This window comes from Sminthopsis crassicaudata, chromosome 4 (genome assembly GCF_048593235.1).
Source record: "Sminthopsis crassicaudata isolate SCR6 chromosome 4, ASM4859323v1, whole genome shotgun sequence".
NCBI lineage: Eukaryota > Metazoa > Chordata > Mammalia > Dasyuromorphia > Dasyuridae > Sminthopsis > Sminthopsis crassicaudata.
Window position 1 is genome coordinate 85,347,338 of NC_133620.1, and position 19,303 is coordinate 85,366,640.

General features: G+C 33.3%; 1 protein-coding gene across 3 annotated transcripts in view; it reads left to right on the forward strand.

The window, feature by feature from the left end:
* The window catches only part of RO60 (Ro60, Y RNA binding protein), a 46,967-nt gene that overhangs the window by 18,222 nt on the left and 9,442 nt on the right, over window positions 1-19,303 (forward strand). For all 3 annotated transcript variants that reach the window (XM_074308629.1, XM_074308631.1, XM_074308630.1), the window contains 5 exons: window positions 1,336-1,556; window positions 1,708-1,854; window positions 5,644-5,781; window positions 17,581-17,697; window positions 18,896-19,009. In XM_074308629.1, coding sequence (XP_074164730.1) covers window positions 1,336-1,556; window positions 1,708-1,854; window positions 5,644-5,781; window positions 17,581-17,697; window positions 18,896-19,009 — 737 coding nt within the window. The remainder of the gene's footprint in view (window positions 1-1,335; window positions 1,557-1,707; window positions 1,855-5,643; window positions 5,782-17,580; window positions 17,698-18,895; window positions 19,010-19,303) is intronic.

A 19,303-nucleotide genomic window follows, 5' to 3' on the forward strand; every position in this document is an offset into this window, starting at 1 on the left:
TATTCTGGAGAATGATCTGAAATTGCCTAAATTGTGCATACCCTTTGATCCAGCAATATATCATTACTAGGTTGTACTCCAAAGAAATTAAAAAAGACATAAATATTATATGTATACATATATACACTTAAAATATTAATAGCAACTCTTAATACTGTGAAGTATTAGAGATTGAGAATGTGCTCATTAATTGGGAAATAGATGATGGTGTTCTATTGTGCTATGGAAAATGAGAGGTGTTTTTAGGAAAAAACATATCAAGACCTGTATCAATTGATGCAAAGTGAAGTAAGAGGAATTAGATGATTGTGCACAGTAACAGCAATGCTTTAATTATGACTCAATTTGAAAATCTTGGCCACTCTAATCAATATAAAGATCCAATTCAATACTAAAGCACTCATGATAAAAAAAAAAAAAAAAATGCTATCCACCTCCAGAGAGAGAACTGATGATTTCTATATACAAATTAAAGTATAACTTGCTTTTTTTGCTTTGTTTTATATGACTAATATGAAAATGCATTTTGCATGATTTCACATATTGATGTGTTTTTTGCTTTCTCAGTGGATGGGAGAGATGGGAGGTAGAGAATCTGAAACTCAGTTATAAATAAATGGAAAAGAAAGCAAGAATATTGATTCAGAAGCTAAAAGTGGCAGATGGGTGATAAAGCAGTTGAAGTATTGTTAGAACTCAATCCTTTATCTTTCTTTACCAGACCTGACTCTCTAACTTCCCAATTTTTGTGAAAGATATCACCAAATTCCAAGTCACCTAGACTTGGGGTATATTCAGTTTCTTAGCTCTAGTCATACTGCCTCCCCCTCCAGATATTCAATCTGAGGCAAAGTTTTGACAATTCCATCTTCCTAAGATTTTTTCTGTGACCCTCCCTCTCTTCACCCAGGTGAATGCCCCTATCACCTCCCACCTAGCCCACTGATAGTTGTTGGGTCTCTTGCTTCAAATCTCTCTTCATCTCAGTCCTCCACTCAGCTGTGACAAATTGATCTTTCTTAGGCACAAGTGAGACTATGTCATCCCTCAGTTTCTCCATTCAGTACATTGCATTAGATTCTTGTTTCTTTTTATGCCAAACTTCTATAATAGGACTATTTAAGATAGGCAGAGTGGAGGGAAAATAATTTCTTAAATTGATTTTAAGCCCCTAAATATTTGAATTAGTTTATATTTAATTGTATAAATTATTTTTGTGTGCAAAATCAGGGTGTCACCTTCTTGGGAGTCTGTCATTAAACTGTATAAGCTTTCATTTTCCTATGTAAGCCTTGGATTCACATGCTATCTATAATTGTCTCATTTTCTTAAAAGGACTTGCTGTTGTGACCAAGTATGTTACAAAGGGTTGGAAAGAGGTACAGGAAGCATATAAAGATAAGGCACTTTCCCCAGAGACAGAAAAATTACTGAAATATCTGGAAGCTGTGGAGAGAGTGAAACATACAAAAGATGAATTAGAAGTGATTCATTTAATAGAAGAGCATAAATTAGTTAGGGAACATCTTCTGACTAATCATCTAAAATCTAAAGAGGTAAGTAAATCAGTTTCTTAGAGTAATTTATTCTTTTTTTAAATAAATTTAAACAACCATTTGCATTATTAACATTAATGCTATTGTCAGTGTAGGTATAACTGGATGGATGCTTTTCTCTCATTTCTTTATGTCTATATAAATGTAACAGGTGTGGAAAGCCTTGTTAGAGGAGATGCCTCTAACTGCATTGCTTAGGAATCTGGGGAAGATGACAGCCAATTCAGTACTTGAGCCAGGAAGTTCAGAAGTTTCTTCAGTATGTGAAAGACTATGTAATGATAAACTTTTAAAGAAGGTAAGAAGTATTAAAATGGAACTCTTTTTGAATGATCATAAAAAGGGTAGAACATTTGTGTCTTATTCTGTGATTCTAAGTGTTCATAAACCAGGTCATCCTTTCTGATATTTCTTTACTCTATAGTTCTGTGTCCATTTAAGGGTAGACACACGCTTTCATTTCTGTAGGTAAGTCCCAATGTGGAAACTCCCTCCTCCTATAGAGGTCCACTCCTTCTCACAGCTTAGATTCTTAGAGCACTGCCCAGAGCAAAGATGTTGACACATGGCCCACACACTCTAGAGTCTGACCTAAACCAAATTAAAATGTAATTGAAAAATATCTAAGAAAATAAAATAGAATATAGATAACATTACATTTTAAAAACTAGATCAATATGTGACCCATAGGGATCCTTATGTATGGATTAAGGATTTCTGTTTTCATTCAAGCTTGATGCCACTAGCCATGATTCCCCAAGGCTTGCGGTCAGTATGTGTCCTAGATGGGACTTGAACCCACACCCTTGTGACTTGAGGCAAGCTTTCTGTACATTGTATCATGCTACCAAATGGCATACTGAATAGTGTGCTGGGCCTGGAGTAGTAAGATTCTAGTTCAAATCCAACCTCATATACTTACTAGTTGTGTGATCTTTGGAAGATCACTTAAAAGCTGTTTGAAAACTGAAAATGAGGATTTCTTCAATTGTAAAATGGGGATAATTGTACCTATTTTCCAAGATTGTTATGATGATCAAAAGAGATAGTCTGTAAAGTATTTAGCACAATGTCTGGCAAATAGTAGGTGCTGTTTAAATGTTATCATTGTTATTCTTATTATACACACAGACACATTGAATGTAGATGCTCTCTTACTTTTTCTAGCAGCTTGTCACCAGAGAGGGAAAAAGAATGTTTGGATCTGTGCTATTAACATTGATATCAGGGACTTGGTAAAAGCATAGATGATGTGCTCATCAGTTGCAGATGACACAGAGGAGAGAAATAGCTATCATTGTGGATGACAAAGTCAGGATTGAAAATAGTCTGTTAAGACTATTAAGACTATTTACATGATTTACAGGTTATTACATTATACAGAACCTAATAAATTAAGTACAATAGTGAAAAAGGTAAATTCATATGTCCATATGTAAAATCTATATCAGTACAAGCTAGAGATATAGGTAGATAGCGGTTGTTTTAAAAAAAATATTTAAAAGTTTAGCAGACTTTAAGATTAATGAGTGTAGTTTGAAATGGCAGACAAAAAACCCTTAATTTAATCTTAACACTACATTATCAGTTTTCAGGAATAGGGAGCTCGTAGTCTCACTGTATTGTACTTTTGATGGATATTTTTGTTCAGTTTTGGGCACCACCTTTTAAGGACAGTATTAACTGGAGACTCCAGAATAGGGCTACAAGAATAGAATGGTGAATGAATTCATGTCACGAAAATTTGAGCATATTGAAAGGACTAGATTAATTTAGTCTGGAGAAGAGATGACCCAGGAAGGACATGACAGCTGTCTTCAGGTATTTGAAGAACTATCTTATGAAAGAGGGCTTAGATTTGTTCTGTTTGACCTAGAATACAGAACCAGGAACAATAGGTAGAAATTGTAGAAGTCATTTTAAGTTTGATGTCAGGAAAAACTGCCTAACAGTTGTAGCTATTCAAAAGTAGAATTGTTGCAGCTTGCTTTCTAGAGCCCCCAAGTTGGGGTGACAAAACATACCTTGCTTTCTAGAGCCCCCACACTGAGGTGATTAAATATACCTTCCCAGTGGAGAAGTGATGTGTTAGGATTCTTACAAGTTGCTAAGTCACTGGAATGATAGAGACAATAATTATGTAATTTAACATGGTTCAGTATGATTGATCTGATCCTACAAGAAGATGTTATGGGCCAGAACTTGAGACAAGGTAATGTACTTAGTTCATACCTTTAAAGGTGTTCACTCATTCGTTCATACATAAGACTTCATACCTTTAGAGAGCGTATATAAGGAGGAAAGGAAAAACCTGCTCCATGAGATCCTGTGAATCCAGGAGATTCACAACTAGGATTGACTTCCAGGAGATTCACAAGCCCACTCTCAGGGAGGAGGAGTCAAGAATGATTCCAACTTCCACCCTTGTGCTGGCTCGGGAACCAAGGAGAGAGATAGGCCTCTAAGAAAGCTAACTAGGCCCAGGAAAAGATTCAGGATTTTGAAGGACACAATAAGGATTTGGACTTTTACTCCTGGTTGCATTTGAGGTGATTATTGAAACTGAACTGAAACTAGGGCTGCTTCCAGAAGCTCCCCAAAAAACCTGCTCACAGAGAATGATAACAGTTTAGAGAGAACAGAACATTACAGTGATGAGGTGGGATTCCCAAGGATGGTGGAAAAATGGGGTCCATTTATTTCAGGGACTTTCCCTTTTATATAATGTAATAAAAACAACACTGTGCACATGGGACCACATAAACAACTTGCTATTGTATGTTGTTTGCCACCTGGTATCACTCTTTCCATCTGGTACCACTCTGCTTCAATCTCAACACAAGTTGTCACTGCCCCCTGACTTCTCAGGAAGACCGAGAGCCCTTAGGGGAGATGGGGAGCTGAATCAGACATTGTTAGCAGGTTCCCTCTGGGCTGAAGGGTCTTATACCTCACCCAGAGTTAACCCACTGACTGTGACCCTCTAACATAGAATCACCATTCCAAGGGTTGGTAGATTACTCCACCTTTGAAGTATTTAAGCCGAGACTAGACAACAGGCATGTTACAATAGAGATTTCTTTGTTGTATAGGATGTCTGACCTAAATTGACCACTAAAGTCTGTTCCAACTTTCAGGTTTTAAGATTCTTCTCCTTTCACAGGTACAAACCATTTCTTTTCTTTTTTTTTTTTTTTTTTTTTTTCTGAGGCTGGGGTTAAGTGACTTGCCCGGGGTCACACAGCTAGGAAGTGTTAAATGTCTGAGACCAGATTTGAACTTGGGTCCTCCTAAATTCAAAGCTGGTGCTCTACCAACTGTGCCACCTAGCTGCCCCCCATACAAACCATTTCTTGAATTAACTGGTTGTTAAACTTCATGCTTATTCAGGTGTTATTGCCAGTGATCTTGGATTGCTAGTTATAAAATTTAGTATTTTAGTTAGTTAAAGTTTTGAAAATCAGTTCTTTGATGAATCCAATATGATATAAATCATATCACTATTGTGTTAGATTATAGGTTCTTGAAAGCAAAGACTTTGTCTTTTTTTCATATTTAGCACTTATCAATCTCAAGGGCCTAGCATTTTGTAGATACTCAAATTTTTCATGATATCTTATTGGGATCTCCATTGCCACTTTGTTTTTTGTTTAGTTGTTTTCAGTCATGTCCAGCTCTTTGTAATTCCTTTTAAGATTTTCTTTGACAAAGAGATTTTCCACTTCCTTCTCCAATTCATTTTACAGATAAATAAACAGGCAAAAAAATCCAAAGTCACATTTGAACCCAGGTCTTCCTGACTTTAGGAACAGTGTCCTATTAACTGCATCATCTAGCTCCTATTCATTCTGCATTGTATTATATTTTTATACACATCATATTCTCAGTCATCTACTCTTTCCTACACTGCATCTCACCCTCACTTTGTTAAGTTCCCTGAGGAAAGGGAATTCATTTGGAATAAATATACAAATGCCTTTAATTGACCTAAAGAAGACTGATTTAAAATTAAAGAGGAATTCTTAATAATTATTTTTACTTTTAACATTTCATTCATAATTTTTAAATGTCTTTATCTTATTGACAGGCTCGTATACATCCATTCCATGTTTTAATTGCATTGAAAACTTATAAAACAGGACATGGACTCCGAGGAAAACTGAAGTGGATTCCTGATGAAGACATTTTGAAAGCATTAAATACAGCATTTTATAAAACATTTCAGGTAATAGTTTTATCTGTCTCAATTAAAAAAAAAAAACACAATAAATATATAATGTTATTTAATACTACTGAAATAGCATAACTAACACATGTAAATTTTTACCTTTAAAGTGAACAATTTTAGGGGCAGCTAGGTGGTGCAGTGGATAGGGCACCAGCCCTGAAGTCAGGAGGACCTGAGTTCAAATGTGACCTCAGACACTTAACACTTCCTAGCTGTGTGACTCTGGGAAAGTCACTTAAGCCCAATTGTCTCAGCAAAAAAAAAAGGCAAAAAAAAAAAAAAAATGGAAATGAAAAATTTTGATGAGACATTGCTTTTTTTTTTTTTTTAAGCTCATAATTTTAAAAAAAAATTCTTGCCTAAAATTTTGTTATTGTTTCTAAAAGTAGTTAATCTGCTGGCAAAGTATTCATTAGATTTCAAATCAGTTTAAAATATATAATTTCTCTTCCAAAATGTTCTAATCATTTACTTTTAAATTTACCTAAATACTGTAGGATATGCTAAAATATTAAAATACACTCAATATGAATTTAAATTGATAAAGTAGAATTCTGTTTAATTAACTAACTTCATCTTTGAGAAATAGTAACATGAAAAAATTCTGTTTTGTCCAGGCAACCAGATTTTAAAGGAAAGGAAAGTGTTTGTTGTGCTTTATATTATAATGGCCAGGAAAAGGAAACAGTGTGAGATTTTTAAAAATGCGGTTTCCAAGTGTATCAATATTACTCTAAAATTTGTCCTCATGGAATGCTGATTTAAATGCTAACACTAAAATTCACTATACTGATTGACTAATCAGACTTAATGTTAATCTAGCCATGGCAAACTAACATTTTTCAAATTCAAAGGGGAGAATAGAAATCAGTGCTCATGAACTCAGGGCAACAGTGTTATCAATGTGGATCTATCTCCATTGGTGTCGATTCTAGCTCTTCCATTCCTTTCTCCACTTGGTGACTTCATCTTCTCTTAGAAGTTTTAGGTCATTTAGTGTGATTGGGACTTTTCATTTCCCTCTCTTGACAGCATGAGAACATTATTGAAACACATGAGCTATTAGTTGTCTTTCCCATTTACTTACCAACTTGTCTTCTTTTTCATATGTATATTTCTTTGGTGACATCCTTTGTACTGCTTCATATTGCCTTGTTTATAATTTGTTGTATACTATTCAGAGCCAATATCCTATTCAGTGCCTCTTCATTGCCCTTTGAGTGAGCTTCAGTTTAATTCTTTGCAGGTTGTAATATTGTGTGACTTAACAGCAATACACCAGAAGAATGATAGTAAGAAAATGACCTTTTGTTTCATAGAAAAATTTAGGGTTATTAAAATAGCTTTTCTGTTTCACAAAAGCCATCACTCTTCCTCATATTCAATTCTGGGCTCAGCTTATATTCTCTTTGTAGTTTCTGGCCAAGATATGGCTACTAGTGGATGAACTCTATAGCTTTTTCCTGTAGCTGCAATTTATAGACTGGACAATCTTAATCAACTTGTTTGTTCTTTTTCTTGTGAGGACTATTAGACCAAACTCTTTAGTGTAATTATAGATCCCATTTGGAAGGGTTAGCAGTTTTCAGCTTGAACTCTGTAGTTTAATTTACATCAATACATTAGTCATTTCTCTGTTTTATGCTCTGCTTGATAATTTTTTGACATCCTTCTTTTCAAACAAGTTTATTTCTTTTATATCATCTCATATAATTTTTGAATATGTATTGAAGAAACTTTGTTGGAGGAAGAGAACTTCTGAAGTGACATTTTACCTTTCCTAATCAATTACTTTTTTTTTAAGTAATCAATAAATAAGCAGAAGGGGGGATTTTGTCTTTCGGTTATTTGTGTGACACTGGTATAATTTTCAAAAGTCTATTTGTATCTTTTTAATACCCTCATCCAGTAGGCCATTGATATGTGTTGATATTACAGTTAGAATTTTTTTTTTTTTTTGGGAAGTTTGAATTTTTAGCAACTAACAGGTAGATTTGGAACATTTTTTGAAAAACATGATGAGAAGTGTATGGTTTCTCTAAGTCCATTTTTTTCCACAACTGCAATATTGATGTTTTCATTTACATTTTTAATTTATCTTCTCTCCTTTTTGTCAGAAATATATTATCTCAATTGTTAAATAGTTTTTTAAAAGTAAACTTTAAAATATTCTTGAATTATACCACTTCTCTTTAAAAATATTTTTATTTTCCTCAGTTACATTTGTTTTTAAAATTTTGAATTCCAGATGAGTTCCAGTTTCTTCCCCTTCCTCCCCATACCTCCCTATTGAGAAGACCCATGGGAGGTTGTGTAGAACATTTCCATAAAAATCATGTTGGAAAAGAAAACAAATCTTTCCCTAGCTTCCCTTTCCCCCTCCCCAAAAAAAGCCCTCAAGAAAAAAAAGAAAGTTTAAAACAAAGTGTGCTTCAGTCTGTTCAGATACAATCAATTCTTTCCTTGGGTATAAATAGCATTTTTCATCTTAAATTCTTCAGAGTAGTCTTAGATTAGCAAAATCATTCACAGCTGATCATCCCATAACTTTGCTATTAATGTGTATTACAGTATATCTCACTTTGATTTCATGGAGGACTTCCCACGGTTTTTTGTTGTTGTTGTTTTGTTTTTCACATTGCATTCTGCTCATCATTTCATATAGAACAATAATATTCTTTCAAAATTCCATACAACAATTTATTATGCCATTTCCCAATTGATGAAAATCCCCTCAAATTCCAGTTCTTTGCCCTGAGGAAAGAGCTGTTTAATTATCGTTATCCATAATAGGTTCTTTTTTTATTTGTTTTTTGTCTCTTTTGAGTTTAATGCCTAGTAATGGTATTGTTAGATCAAAGAATATGCATGCTTTTATAGCCCTGTGAGTGTAGATCATATGTTTTGATTTATTATTGGGAAATGTATTTGTTTTTAAAATAAATTTGACTCAGTTCCCTATACATTTGAAAAATGAGACTATCATCAGAGAAACTTGTTAAAATTTCTTTTCAGAATTACTATTGTTAACTATATCTCTCCTCCCAATTACTCTTTTGGCTTTCCTTTCACTCTCTCCTTTATGAAAAGTGTTTTGCTTCTGACCAGCCCTTCCTTAAATATGCCATCTTCTATCACCTTCCCCTCTTTTCTTATCACCTTCCTCTCCTACTTTTCTGCAGAATAAGATAGATTTTTATACCAGATTTTTATAACCAAAATCTCTTTGAGCAGCAAGTTTTGTTGAGAGTAAGGTTTATTCCCTCTTTATCTTTCCCTTCACTGTAAAATCTTTTTCTTACCTCTTTTATGGCAGATAATTTACACCTTTCCACCTCTCCCTTTCCTTTTCTCCCAGTACATTGTTCTCTCTCACTCCTTAATTTTTAGCTATTATCCCTTCATATTCAACTCACATCTCTCCTCTTTGTATATATGTATACATACACATACTTCTTCTAATTACCATATTAATGAGGAAGTTCTTATGAATTACAAGTATAGTCTTCCCAAGTAAGCAGATAAACCTAATTAAGTCCCTTATGATTTCCCTTTCCTGATTATTTTCTTATGCTTCTCCAGAGTCCTGTATTTGAAAATCAGATTTTCTATTCAGCTCTGGTCTTTTCATCACAAATGCTTAAAAGTCCTCTAATTTCATTGAATTTCCACCCTTTCTCTTGAAGGATTATAATCAGTTTGTCTGGGTAAGTGATTCTTGATTATAATCCTACCTCCATTGCTCTCTAAGAATATCATTCCAAGCCCTCAGGGCCTTTAATGTAGAAGCTGCTAAACCTTGAGTTATCCTGACTGTGGCTTTTGAATTGTTTTTTTTTTTTTTTTTCCGAATGCTTGCAATATTTTCTCCTTGACCTGACTGTTCCTATAATGCTCTAATACTCATGGGAGTTTTCATCTTGACATTTCTTTCTGGAGATAATTGGTGGAGTCTTTTAATTTCCTTGTTGTTTTTGTTTTGTTTGTATTTTGTTGTTTGTTTGTTTTTGGTTATACATATACATTCACTTTTTACATGTTTCCATATGAATTATGTTGGGAGAGAAAAATCAATGACAAAAGGGAAAAAAAAACCCACAAGAAAAAAAATACATTTTCATTGTATTTTGTTTCATTAATTCTCTTGATATTCTTGACTTTTTGTTATTTTTTTTCCTAACTCTATAAAATAACACTTTTTGACAGTTTGATTGGTGTGTCACTGAACAATTAGACAAATTTAGGCAGAATTTCCATTTTTATTATATTAGGTCTATCCATCCACGAGCAGCTACTATTTTTCCAATTGTTTAGATTTGACTTTGTGTGAAAAAAAGTGTTTTGTAATTTTATTCATATAGATTCTGGAGTTGTCTTGGCACATAGACGCCCAAATGTTTTATTTTATCTACAATTATTGTAAATGGAATTTCTCTTTTTGTCTCTTACTGCTAGACTTTGTTAATCCATAGAAATACTGATGATTTGTATGGATTTGTTTTATATCCTGCAACTTTGCTAAAGCTGTTGATTGCTTTGAGTTATTTTTTTGGTTGATTATCTAGGTTTCTCTAAGTATCTTATCTTCTGTAAAAAAGTGATATTATACCTCTTCTACTGCTACTCTTGTAATGCTGGAGAAACTGAGGCAAGATAGAGATTAGAGAGTATTTAATAATTTATTTAAAAGGGAGAGATTTACTGGGACCAAATGGATCCATGGTTTGGTCCCAGGGCTGAATGAGACTATCATCTCCAAGAATCTAGCAAATAATGTGAGTTCTCAATGACATATATACATGTGGCTCAGACTCAGGGGGTAGATCAAGGCAGGGGCAGAGTCAGAGTGTTGAAACCAGGACAGGACTCTGACAAGGGAGGTGAGCCTCTGGAGATGGGATGACCTAATGGAGTGAGGAACCCCAGAGATGGGGAGAGGCATCTTGATAATATGGAATCTGACATTCGGATATCTTGGGATAGGGAGAGGCATTCTGATATTCTAAAACATAAGACCTTTTATCCTTATCAAATATTCTGATAAAGACTGAGGGGAGGTTTTGCAGGACTGAGCTTTGAGTTGATAATTATAAACTGAAGAGAACTATTAGAGAAACTGAATTAGGACCGGGTCAGGATAATTAAGGAAACTGAGTCAGGCCAATAAAAGAGAACTGTGGTATTACACTAATTCCTTTAATTTGTTTTTTCTTATTGCTAAAGCCAACATTTCTATTTGTAATATAATATTGAATAATAGTGATAATGGATATCCTTGTTTTGCTCCTGATCTTATTGGAATTGCTTCTGGCTTCTCCCCATTACAAATAATCCTTTTAAATATTTGTTATTATTTTAAGAAAAGCTTTCTTTATTCCCTTTGCTCTCTAGTGTTTTTAATAGGAATGGGTGCTTTATTTTGTCACAAGGTTTTTCTCAATCTATTGAAATTATCTTATAATTTATGCTAGTTTTGTTATTGATATGGTCAATTATACCAGTAGTTTTCCTTGTATGGAACCAGCTCTGCGTTCCTGGTATAAATGCCACTTGGTTGTAGTATATTATTCTTCTGATAAATTGTAATCTCTTTACTAATATTTTATTTAAAGTTTTTGTGTCAATATTCATTAGAGAGATTGGTCTATGATTTTCTTTCTCTGTTTTGCCTCTTCTTGATTTAAATATCATCACCATTTTTGTGTCATAGAAGGAATTTGATAGAACTCCTTTACCTATCTTTCCAAATAGTTTACATAACATTGAAATTAATTGTTCTTTAAATGCTTAGTGGAATTCACTAGTAAATGTATTTGGCCCTGGAAATAAGGAGTTCTTTGATGGCTTGGTTTTTTTTTTCTTTTTTCTTTTTTTTCTTTCCCCTAAATTGGGATTATTTAAGTAATTAATTTCCTTTTTTGTTAACTTGGCAATTTATGTTTTTGTAAATATTCATCCACTTAAATTAGTTTGTCAGATTTGCTGCATACATTTGGACAAAACAATACCTAATTTTTGCTTTAATTCTTCATTGTTAATAACTTCACTCTTTTCATTTTTGATGCTAATAATTTAGTTGCTTTTCTTTCCTTTTTCAAATTAGCCAAAGGTTTATCTATTTTATTGGTGTTTTTTTTTTTTTTTTTTTTTCATAAAACCAACTCTTAATTTTATTAATTCCATTATTTTCCTACGTTCAGTTTTATTAATCTCTCCTTTGATTTTCAGCATTTCTAATTTGGTATTTTCATTGATCTCCTATTTCTCATTTTATTTATGTAACTATTTAGATATAAAATGTCCCCTAAGAACTACTTTGACTGCATCCCATTAATTTTTGTATGTTTTCTCATTATTGTACATTCTCTTGGATGAAATTATTGTTTCCATTTGTTATTTGATCCTTTGTTCTTTAGAATTAGATTAATTTCCAGTTGGTTTTTAGTCTTTCTTTCCCTGGTCCTTTATTGAATGTAATTTTTATTATGTTGTTGTCTGAAAAGGAAGAATTTACTATTTCTGCCTTTTCTGTATTTGATTATGAGGTTTTCATATCCCAAAACATGGTCAGTTTCTGTGTAGATTCCATGTGTCACTGAGAAGAAGATACATTCCTTTCTATCCCTGTTCAGTTTTCTCCAGAGGTCTATCATATCAAAGTTTCCTAAGATTCTCTTAACCTCCTTAGTTTCTTTCCTGTTTCTTTTTTGGTTAGATTTATCTAATTCTGAGAGGGGAGTGTTGAAGTTTTGCTGTGTATTTCTTCCAGTAATTGGCTTAACTTCTCTAAGAATTTGGATGCTATACCATTTAGTGCATATATGTTTAATATTGATACCATTTCGTTGTCTATGGTAGCCTTTTACAAGATATAGTTTCCTTCCAGATCTCCCTTAATTATACCTATTTTTGGTTTTGCTTTATCTGATGTCAGAATTGCTACTCCTGCTTGTTTTGCTTCAATTGAAGCATAATAAATTCTACTCCAACCGTACTCTGTATGTCTATTTCAAATGTTTTTCTTGTAAACAACATATTGTAGTATTCTCTGGTTTTTAATCTGCTCTGCTTCCATTTTATGAAAGAGTTCATCCCATTCACATTCCCAGTTATGACTACCAACTCTATATTTCCCTCTATCCTATTTTCACCCATCAATATACTTTTTTTCTCTTCCCATCTTGTCTCTTGTTTTGTTTCTGACTAACCCCACCCTCAGCCCACCTTCCCCTCTACCACCATTGCACCACCCCCTCCTTTCTTCTTTTACCCCTTTTTCCTGGTGTTTCTGCCTTCCCTTTTCTTTCCCCTTTCTCCTTCTACTTCCCTATAGAATAAGATTCTGTAACTAATAAGTTCTGACTAACAGAGTGAATGTCATTCCCTCTTTGAATCAAAACTGATGAGATTAAGCTTCAGACAATGCTCTGCTATAATAGGTCTGTAGTTTCTCTTCATATAATCAAATATATCCCATTTTATCTCCCCTTCTTTTTTTCCCAGTATAATCCTTTTTCCACCCTTTAATGTCTTTTTCTTTAATAGCATTACACCAATTTATATCCATACCCTTTGTCTATGTATGCTCTCTCTAACTGCCCTATTAAAAGATACAGTTCTCAAGAGCTACAGGTGTTATTTTTCTATCTGAGGATATAAACATTTAACTTTTAAATTATATATTTTTTCTTTCCTGTTTACCTTTTTGTGCTTCTTGAATTCTGTGATTGAATATCAAATTTTGTATTTAGTTCTGATCTTTTCAATAGAAATGATTGAAAGTCTGGTAGGTACTTCCTTGAAGATCCATCTCCTCCCATAAAAGATGATGTTCAGTCTTTCTGGGTAGTTTATTCTTGGTTGAAATCCTAAATCCTTTGTCTTCAAGAAAATGGTATTACTACTAAGTGTGTATTTTGATCTTCCTTATTGCCATTTTAACTTATTATGATCAGAATCTTTTTCTGTTGTTTACTCATTTCCAAGAGCCTATTACTCGACTTTTAACTCTTTGTTAAGTAAAGCAGGACTCTGTTTCCAGGGTGGAAGGTGCAGTGTCCCATGCTTCAGGGGTTTTGTGCAGCTGTTTTCAGAGATCCTTCTAGGAACCTGTACTGTGAAGCCAATACTGCCACCCCAATCTGAATGTGGGCAAAGCAACAGAGTCCTGCCACAGTGCCCCTGCAATCTCCTTCTAACCAGCTGACTGGCTCCCTCCTTCACCTCCATGCTTGTGGGCTGAGAACTCCAGAGGCTTTTCAATGGCTTTTGTGCTGAGGTCTCTGCTGCTACCTTGTTACTATTGCCTCTGATGCTTCAAAGGCTGCCAAAGCCCCATTTTGAGCTGGGGCTCTTCTTATTTCCTAGGATGCCAAAACCTTTCTTGCTGAGTTTTCCTTGGCTTCTGTGGGCTGAGCAGTCTGGAGAGCACTGCCTCTTCCTAGTTTCCTTAAGCCTGAACTGTGCTGGCCCAGCCTGCACTGAGATTATACACCAGACCCACCTTGAGGGAACAGAACTCTCCAGCAGAATTTCCAAGTTGTCCTTCAGCTCAAAAATTGTTCCATTCCAGCTTTTTGTGGGTTCTGATGCTCTAAAATTCATGTCATTATTTAAAAGTATTTGGCGGGACCTGGGGAAGAAGTCCAGCTACTCCCTATCTTCAATCTACCATCTTAGGTCTGTTTCCCTAGCATTTTATAGAGAAGGGTAATCATATGGATCAAATGTTCTTTCATTTGGCCTTTTTGGGTAGTGATAAAGAGTAAAAAAAAAAAAGGAGTTTCTCACCTTTTCTAACTTACCATTCTTCATATATTTTGAGACAATCCCTAGAGTTCTCAAAATTGTCACTTTGACCTGAGCTTCCTTAGTTTATACTTGGATTAGTACAATTGCTTCCTCATCACTTTTTTCAGTACCATTTTTCCTTCCTCTGAACACATTAAAGACTTCAAAATTAAAGTTCAAATGTAGTGGTTTTACTAACCATGATGGTAAAAAGAATTTGTTCTAAAAATCTTTGGAGGTCTTTTCCCTGTTTTTTCCCATTATCATCTCAGTTTTATCCTTAAATGTCCTCACAATGACTTTATTTAGTTTCATCACTTTCCACAGCTTCTTGCTTGTAATCTTCTACTTCTCCCTAAGATTTTAAAAAATGTTCTAAACTGATGTTTTTCTTGGATGCTATCACTCTAATTTTGCATGTAAGTCAAGAGTTTGTTAAAATAATTTTAGTTTGGGGCAGCTTGATAACACAATGGATAGAGCACAGCCCCTGGAGTCAGGAAGGGTTCAAATTTCTCCTTAGACATTTAACACTTCCTAACTCTGAATAAATCACCTAACTGCAGTTGCCTCTCCCCCAAAAAAATAGTAGTTATAGGCTTAAAAAAAAAATCTCATTGTGTAAACTGTTTGCACTATTGTCTTCGGAATCCAATTCTCATCGTGCAACAAGAAATTTGGTTTTATGCACATATATTGTATCTAGGATATACTGTAACACATTTAACATGTATGGGATTGCCTGTCATCTAGGCGAGGGAGTAGAGGGAGGGAGGGGAAAATTTGCAAAAGTGAATACAAGGGATAATATTGTAAAAAAGAAAAATTACCCATGCATATGTACTGTCAAAAAAAATTATAAAATTTATTAAAAAAAAAAAAATCTCATTGTGGGATTTGATTTATATTAGTTAAACTTTAACATAATTATAGTTAGTGTCGATGTTTTTTCCTTCTATTTCCAATTTGAGTTGAGAGGGTGGATAACCAATTATATTTCAGATTTTTCCCTCATTTTTGTGCCAACATTTCATTTACATACAAAAAGGTTTTTTTACATTGGTTATTGAAAATGACTGTATTCCAATTTATCTCTATGGGAGGAAATTGGGAAGTGGAGAAGGATGGAACTTTGCTTTGGTGAAATTACATAGTAATAATAATTATGATACATGTCATATCTTCAGTTTTTTTATGCCCTATATGTCCTCTAGACTGAGCTCTGATGCCTCTTGATAATGACTAAATTATTTATTATTTTAAATGGAATTTCTTGTTCTATATTCCTATTGATTTTTGCTCGGTAATACATAGAAATTCTGATGATTCATATGATTTTTATTTTATATTCTGTGAAAAAGTTCTTGTTACAACTAGTAGTTTAGTAGATTCTCTTGGATTCTCTAAGTATACCATCATATCATTTGCACTGATAGTTTTGTTTCCTCATTACCTGCTTTTTATTACTTCAATTTCTTTTTCTTGTCTTAATATTATAGTTAGCATGTCTGATACACTGTTGGATAATAGTGACGTTAATGAACATTATTACTTTACCCCTCATTCTACAGAAAGTTTCTAATTTATCTATTATAGATAATGCTTACTCTTGGTTTTAAGTTACTACTCACCTTTTGAAGAAAGCCTATTTATTCCTATGCTTTCTAATGTTTTTCATTTAAGTGGATATAGTATTTTATCAAAAGTTTTTCCCCCCATCTTTTGATATTATCATATGATTTTAATTATTGTTGTTATTATTTTTATAGTGAGTTGGGCTGTTTTCCTAATATTAAAAAAGCCCTGCATTCTTTACCTAAATCTTGCTTGATCTTAGTATGTGATTTTTGTGACATGTTAATTTCCATACCAATATTTTGTTTAAAATTTTTGCATCAGTATTCATTAGGAAAGCTGATACAAAGTATTTGGGTTTTTTTATTTGTTTGTTTGTTTGTTTGTTTGTTTTTTTCAGTTTTTGCTCACCCTGATTTAGGTATAAAACCTATTTTGTCATAACTCATATATCATATACTCAATGTCATAAAAGAAATTAGAACTCATTTACCTCTTTTTTCAAGTCGTTAATGTAGCATTTGGATTAATTATTCCTTAAATTTTTTTGTCAATCCATTTTTTTTAGGGAGCCCATCCTTATTTATTTATTTTTGAGATTGGATTATTTAAGTATTCTATTTCTTCATCTATTTATCTGGAATGTTTATTTTTTTTTTATAAATATTCATCCATTTCACTTAGATTTTCAGTTTTAATGGCATATCATTGGACAAAGTAATTCCTAATAATTGCTTTAACTTCTTTATTGGTGGTACATTCGCTTTTTTCATGCTGCTTTAATTTGTTAAGAATTTTTTTCTTACATCAAGCTACAATGAGTTTCTCTAATTTCTGCCTTTTTTTTTCCTTTGTATTCCTGAGATCAAGCAGAACAAATCAAATTTATCTTGCATTCATTCATTCATTCATTCATTCAGAAGTCATTTATTAAATATTTGCCATGTTTCGGGTTTACTGGCTATGTAAAGCTAAAAACTACTATCTTCAAATGGCTTACATTTCATTAGATGAAAACAACTGAACACAGATATAGAAAATACAAAATAATTTTTTGGATCAGGCATTAGAATTTACTAAGTCAATTTAAGTTGCATCAGGAAGAAAATTAAGAGACTATGAAATAAGAGAAATTTATCTTACAGAGATGATTGTCACCTGGGCAAAGTTACAGAGTTTGGAGATCAGATTTTATATTTGAAGAAGATTAAGTGTACCAATTTGACTAGAATGTTAGAATGTAAAATTTTTAAAAGATTAATATGCCTCAGCTTAGAAAGATAGACTGGAGCCAGATATTATAGGACTTTAAGTTTCAAAAGATAGGGTTTTATCTTAAAAGCAAGAAGAAACCACTGGAATTTCTTGAGCAGAGAGTGACAGTGGTGAGACCTAACTTTATTAATATCTAACTATTTTTTCTTCTTTTAGACAGTTGAACCAACAGGAAAACGTTTTTTGCTAGCTGTTGATGTCAGTGGTTCCATGGATCAAAGAGTTTTGGGCAGTATACTCAATGCTAGTACAGTTGCTGCAACAATGTGTATGGTGAGAAAAATTAATACTTTTTCATATTTTTTCTGTTCTAAAATATTATCTAACTAGGCTGTAAAATCATTATTTTAAGATGTTTTGATATGATGATTTAAAAGATTTTAGACTTACATTTACTTTTTGATGAATATTATTAGGTACTTTTTATTGAATTTTGTTATTGACAAAATAGTAAATAAATATAATTTTTAAACAGTGAGGAATTAAACATTAATAATAGTTTTTAAGAATTAGATACTCATAAAAACTACTTAATAAACATAGTCTTGGAAGAAGTGAACTGGGAATCAGTTGATCTAGGTTTGGTTCTGTTATCATACTGTCTGAATGTTAAATGACTCCAATTAAATTATTCATTTAACTGCTTTAATTTTCAATATTCTCCTCTATAAGTGGAGGAAATATTATCTTCTTTATCTACCATAAATGTAAAGTTCAGGCTAGCTTTCTGGAGGACCTCGGGAAGGGCCTTGGTCTCAGAAAGATAGTCACTAGGAGAATGGACAAGAATAGAGTCTAAAGTCTTTATTGTCTCCTTCACAGTCTGTGTCTGTCATAGTTTGACCCAGTCTCAGTCTGACTCAGTCTCCTCCAGCAGTCTGCCAGTATCAACCAGTCTCAGTCTCAGTCTGACTTTGTCCCCCATTCTCTCAGCCCTTAAGTACCCTATTACAATTACATCATTATAGTATACTGAGTATAAGCCAGTCTAGAGTGATTATATCATTATACCATACTAGATATATGTGAATTAGAAAACCATTATCTCATCAATTCCACTGAATTAACACCTTTTTTTCAAGTATACTTCTCCAAAGTTCCAGTCCTCTACTACATCTGTTTTCTTTTGTTTTAGAACACAGGTAGTCATGCCCTCTCTTGAGTTATCAGGAAGAGAGGTGAAAACCCCAAAAAAGAGGTGATCATGCCCTTCCTGACTTCTCAGGAAGGTGAGAACACCAAATCAGATATTGTTAGCAGGTTTCCTCTGGGATGAAGGGTCTTATTTGAAACAAGTATACATAAATCCATCAGTATGGGAGGTATTTCACAAGAAATATATATAACACAGTAATATAACACAGGCTAATTGAAAGAAGTATACTTGAAACAAGGTTCCAACCCTCTACACATATATATCTACTATTGATGTAATAATGTACTGAAGATGACTGTAATTGGATTTTTTCAGGTTGTTGTAAGAACAGAAAAAGATTCCCATATAATTGCATTTTCACATGAAATGGTACCATGCCCAGTGACTATGGATATGACTTTGTGCCAAGTATTGAAGGTTATGGATGAGGTAGGTGACAGTTGTGTTATGAACGATATTTTTGTTGAAGGTAAATACAATTTGCTTCATAATTAAATCTAATCCAGTAATTAAAAAAAAAAAAAACTTTGCAGCTAATAAACAGAAATTCCATTGTACTAAATTCATACCATGTACAGATAATTCAAGAGTAGGGAAGAAAGTTTTTTTTTTTAATCAGAATTTTCCTACTTTTTTTTTTTTTTTTTTTTTTTAATTTTTCTTCTGCTTATTTTACCCAGACTGGAAGTGTAAGGGTTACTTATTGGCCTGTCCCATTCTAAT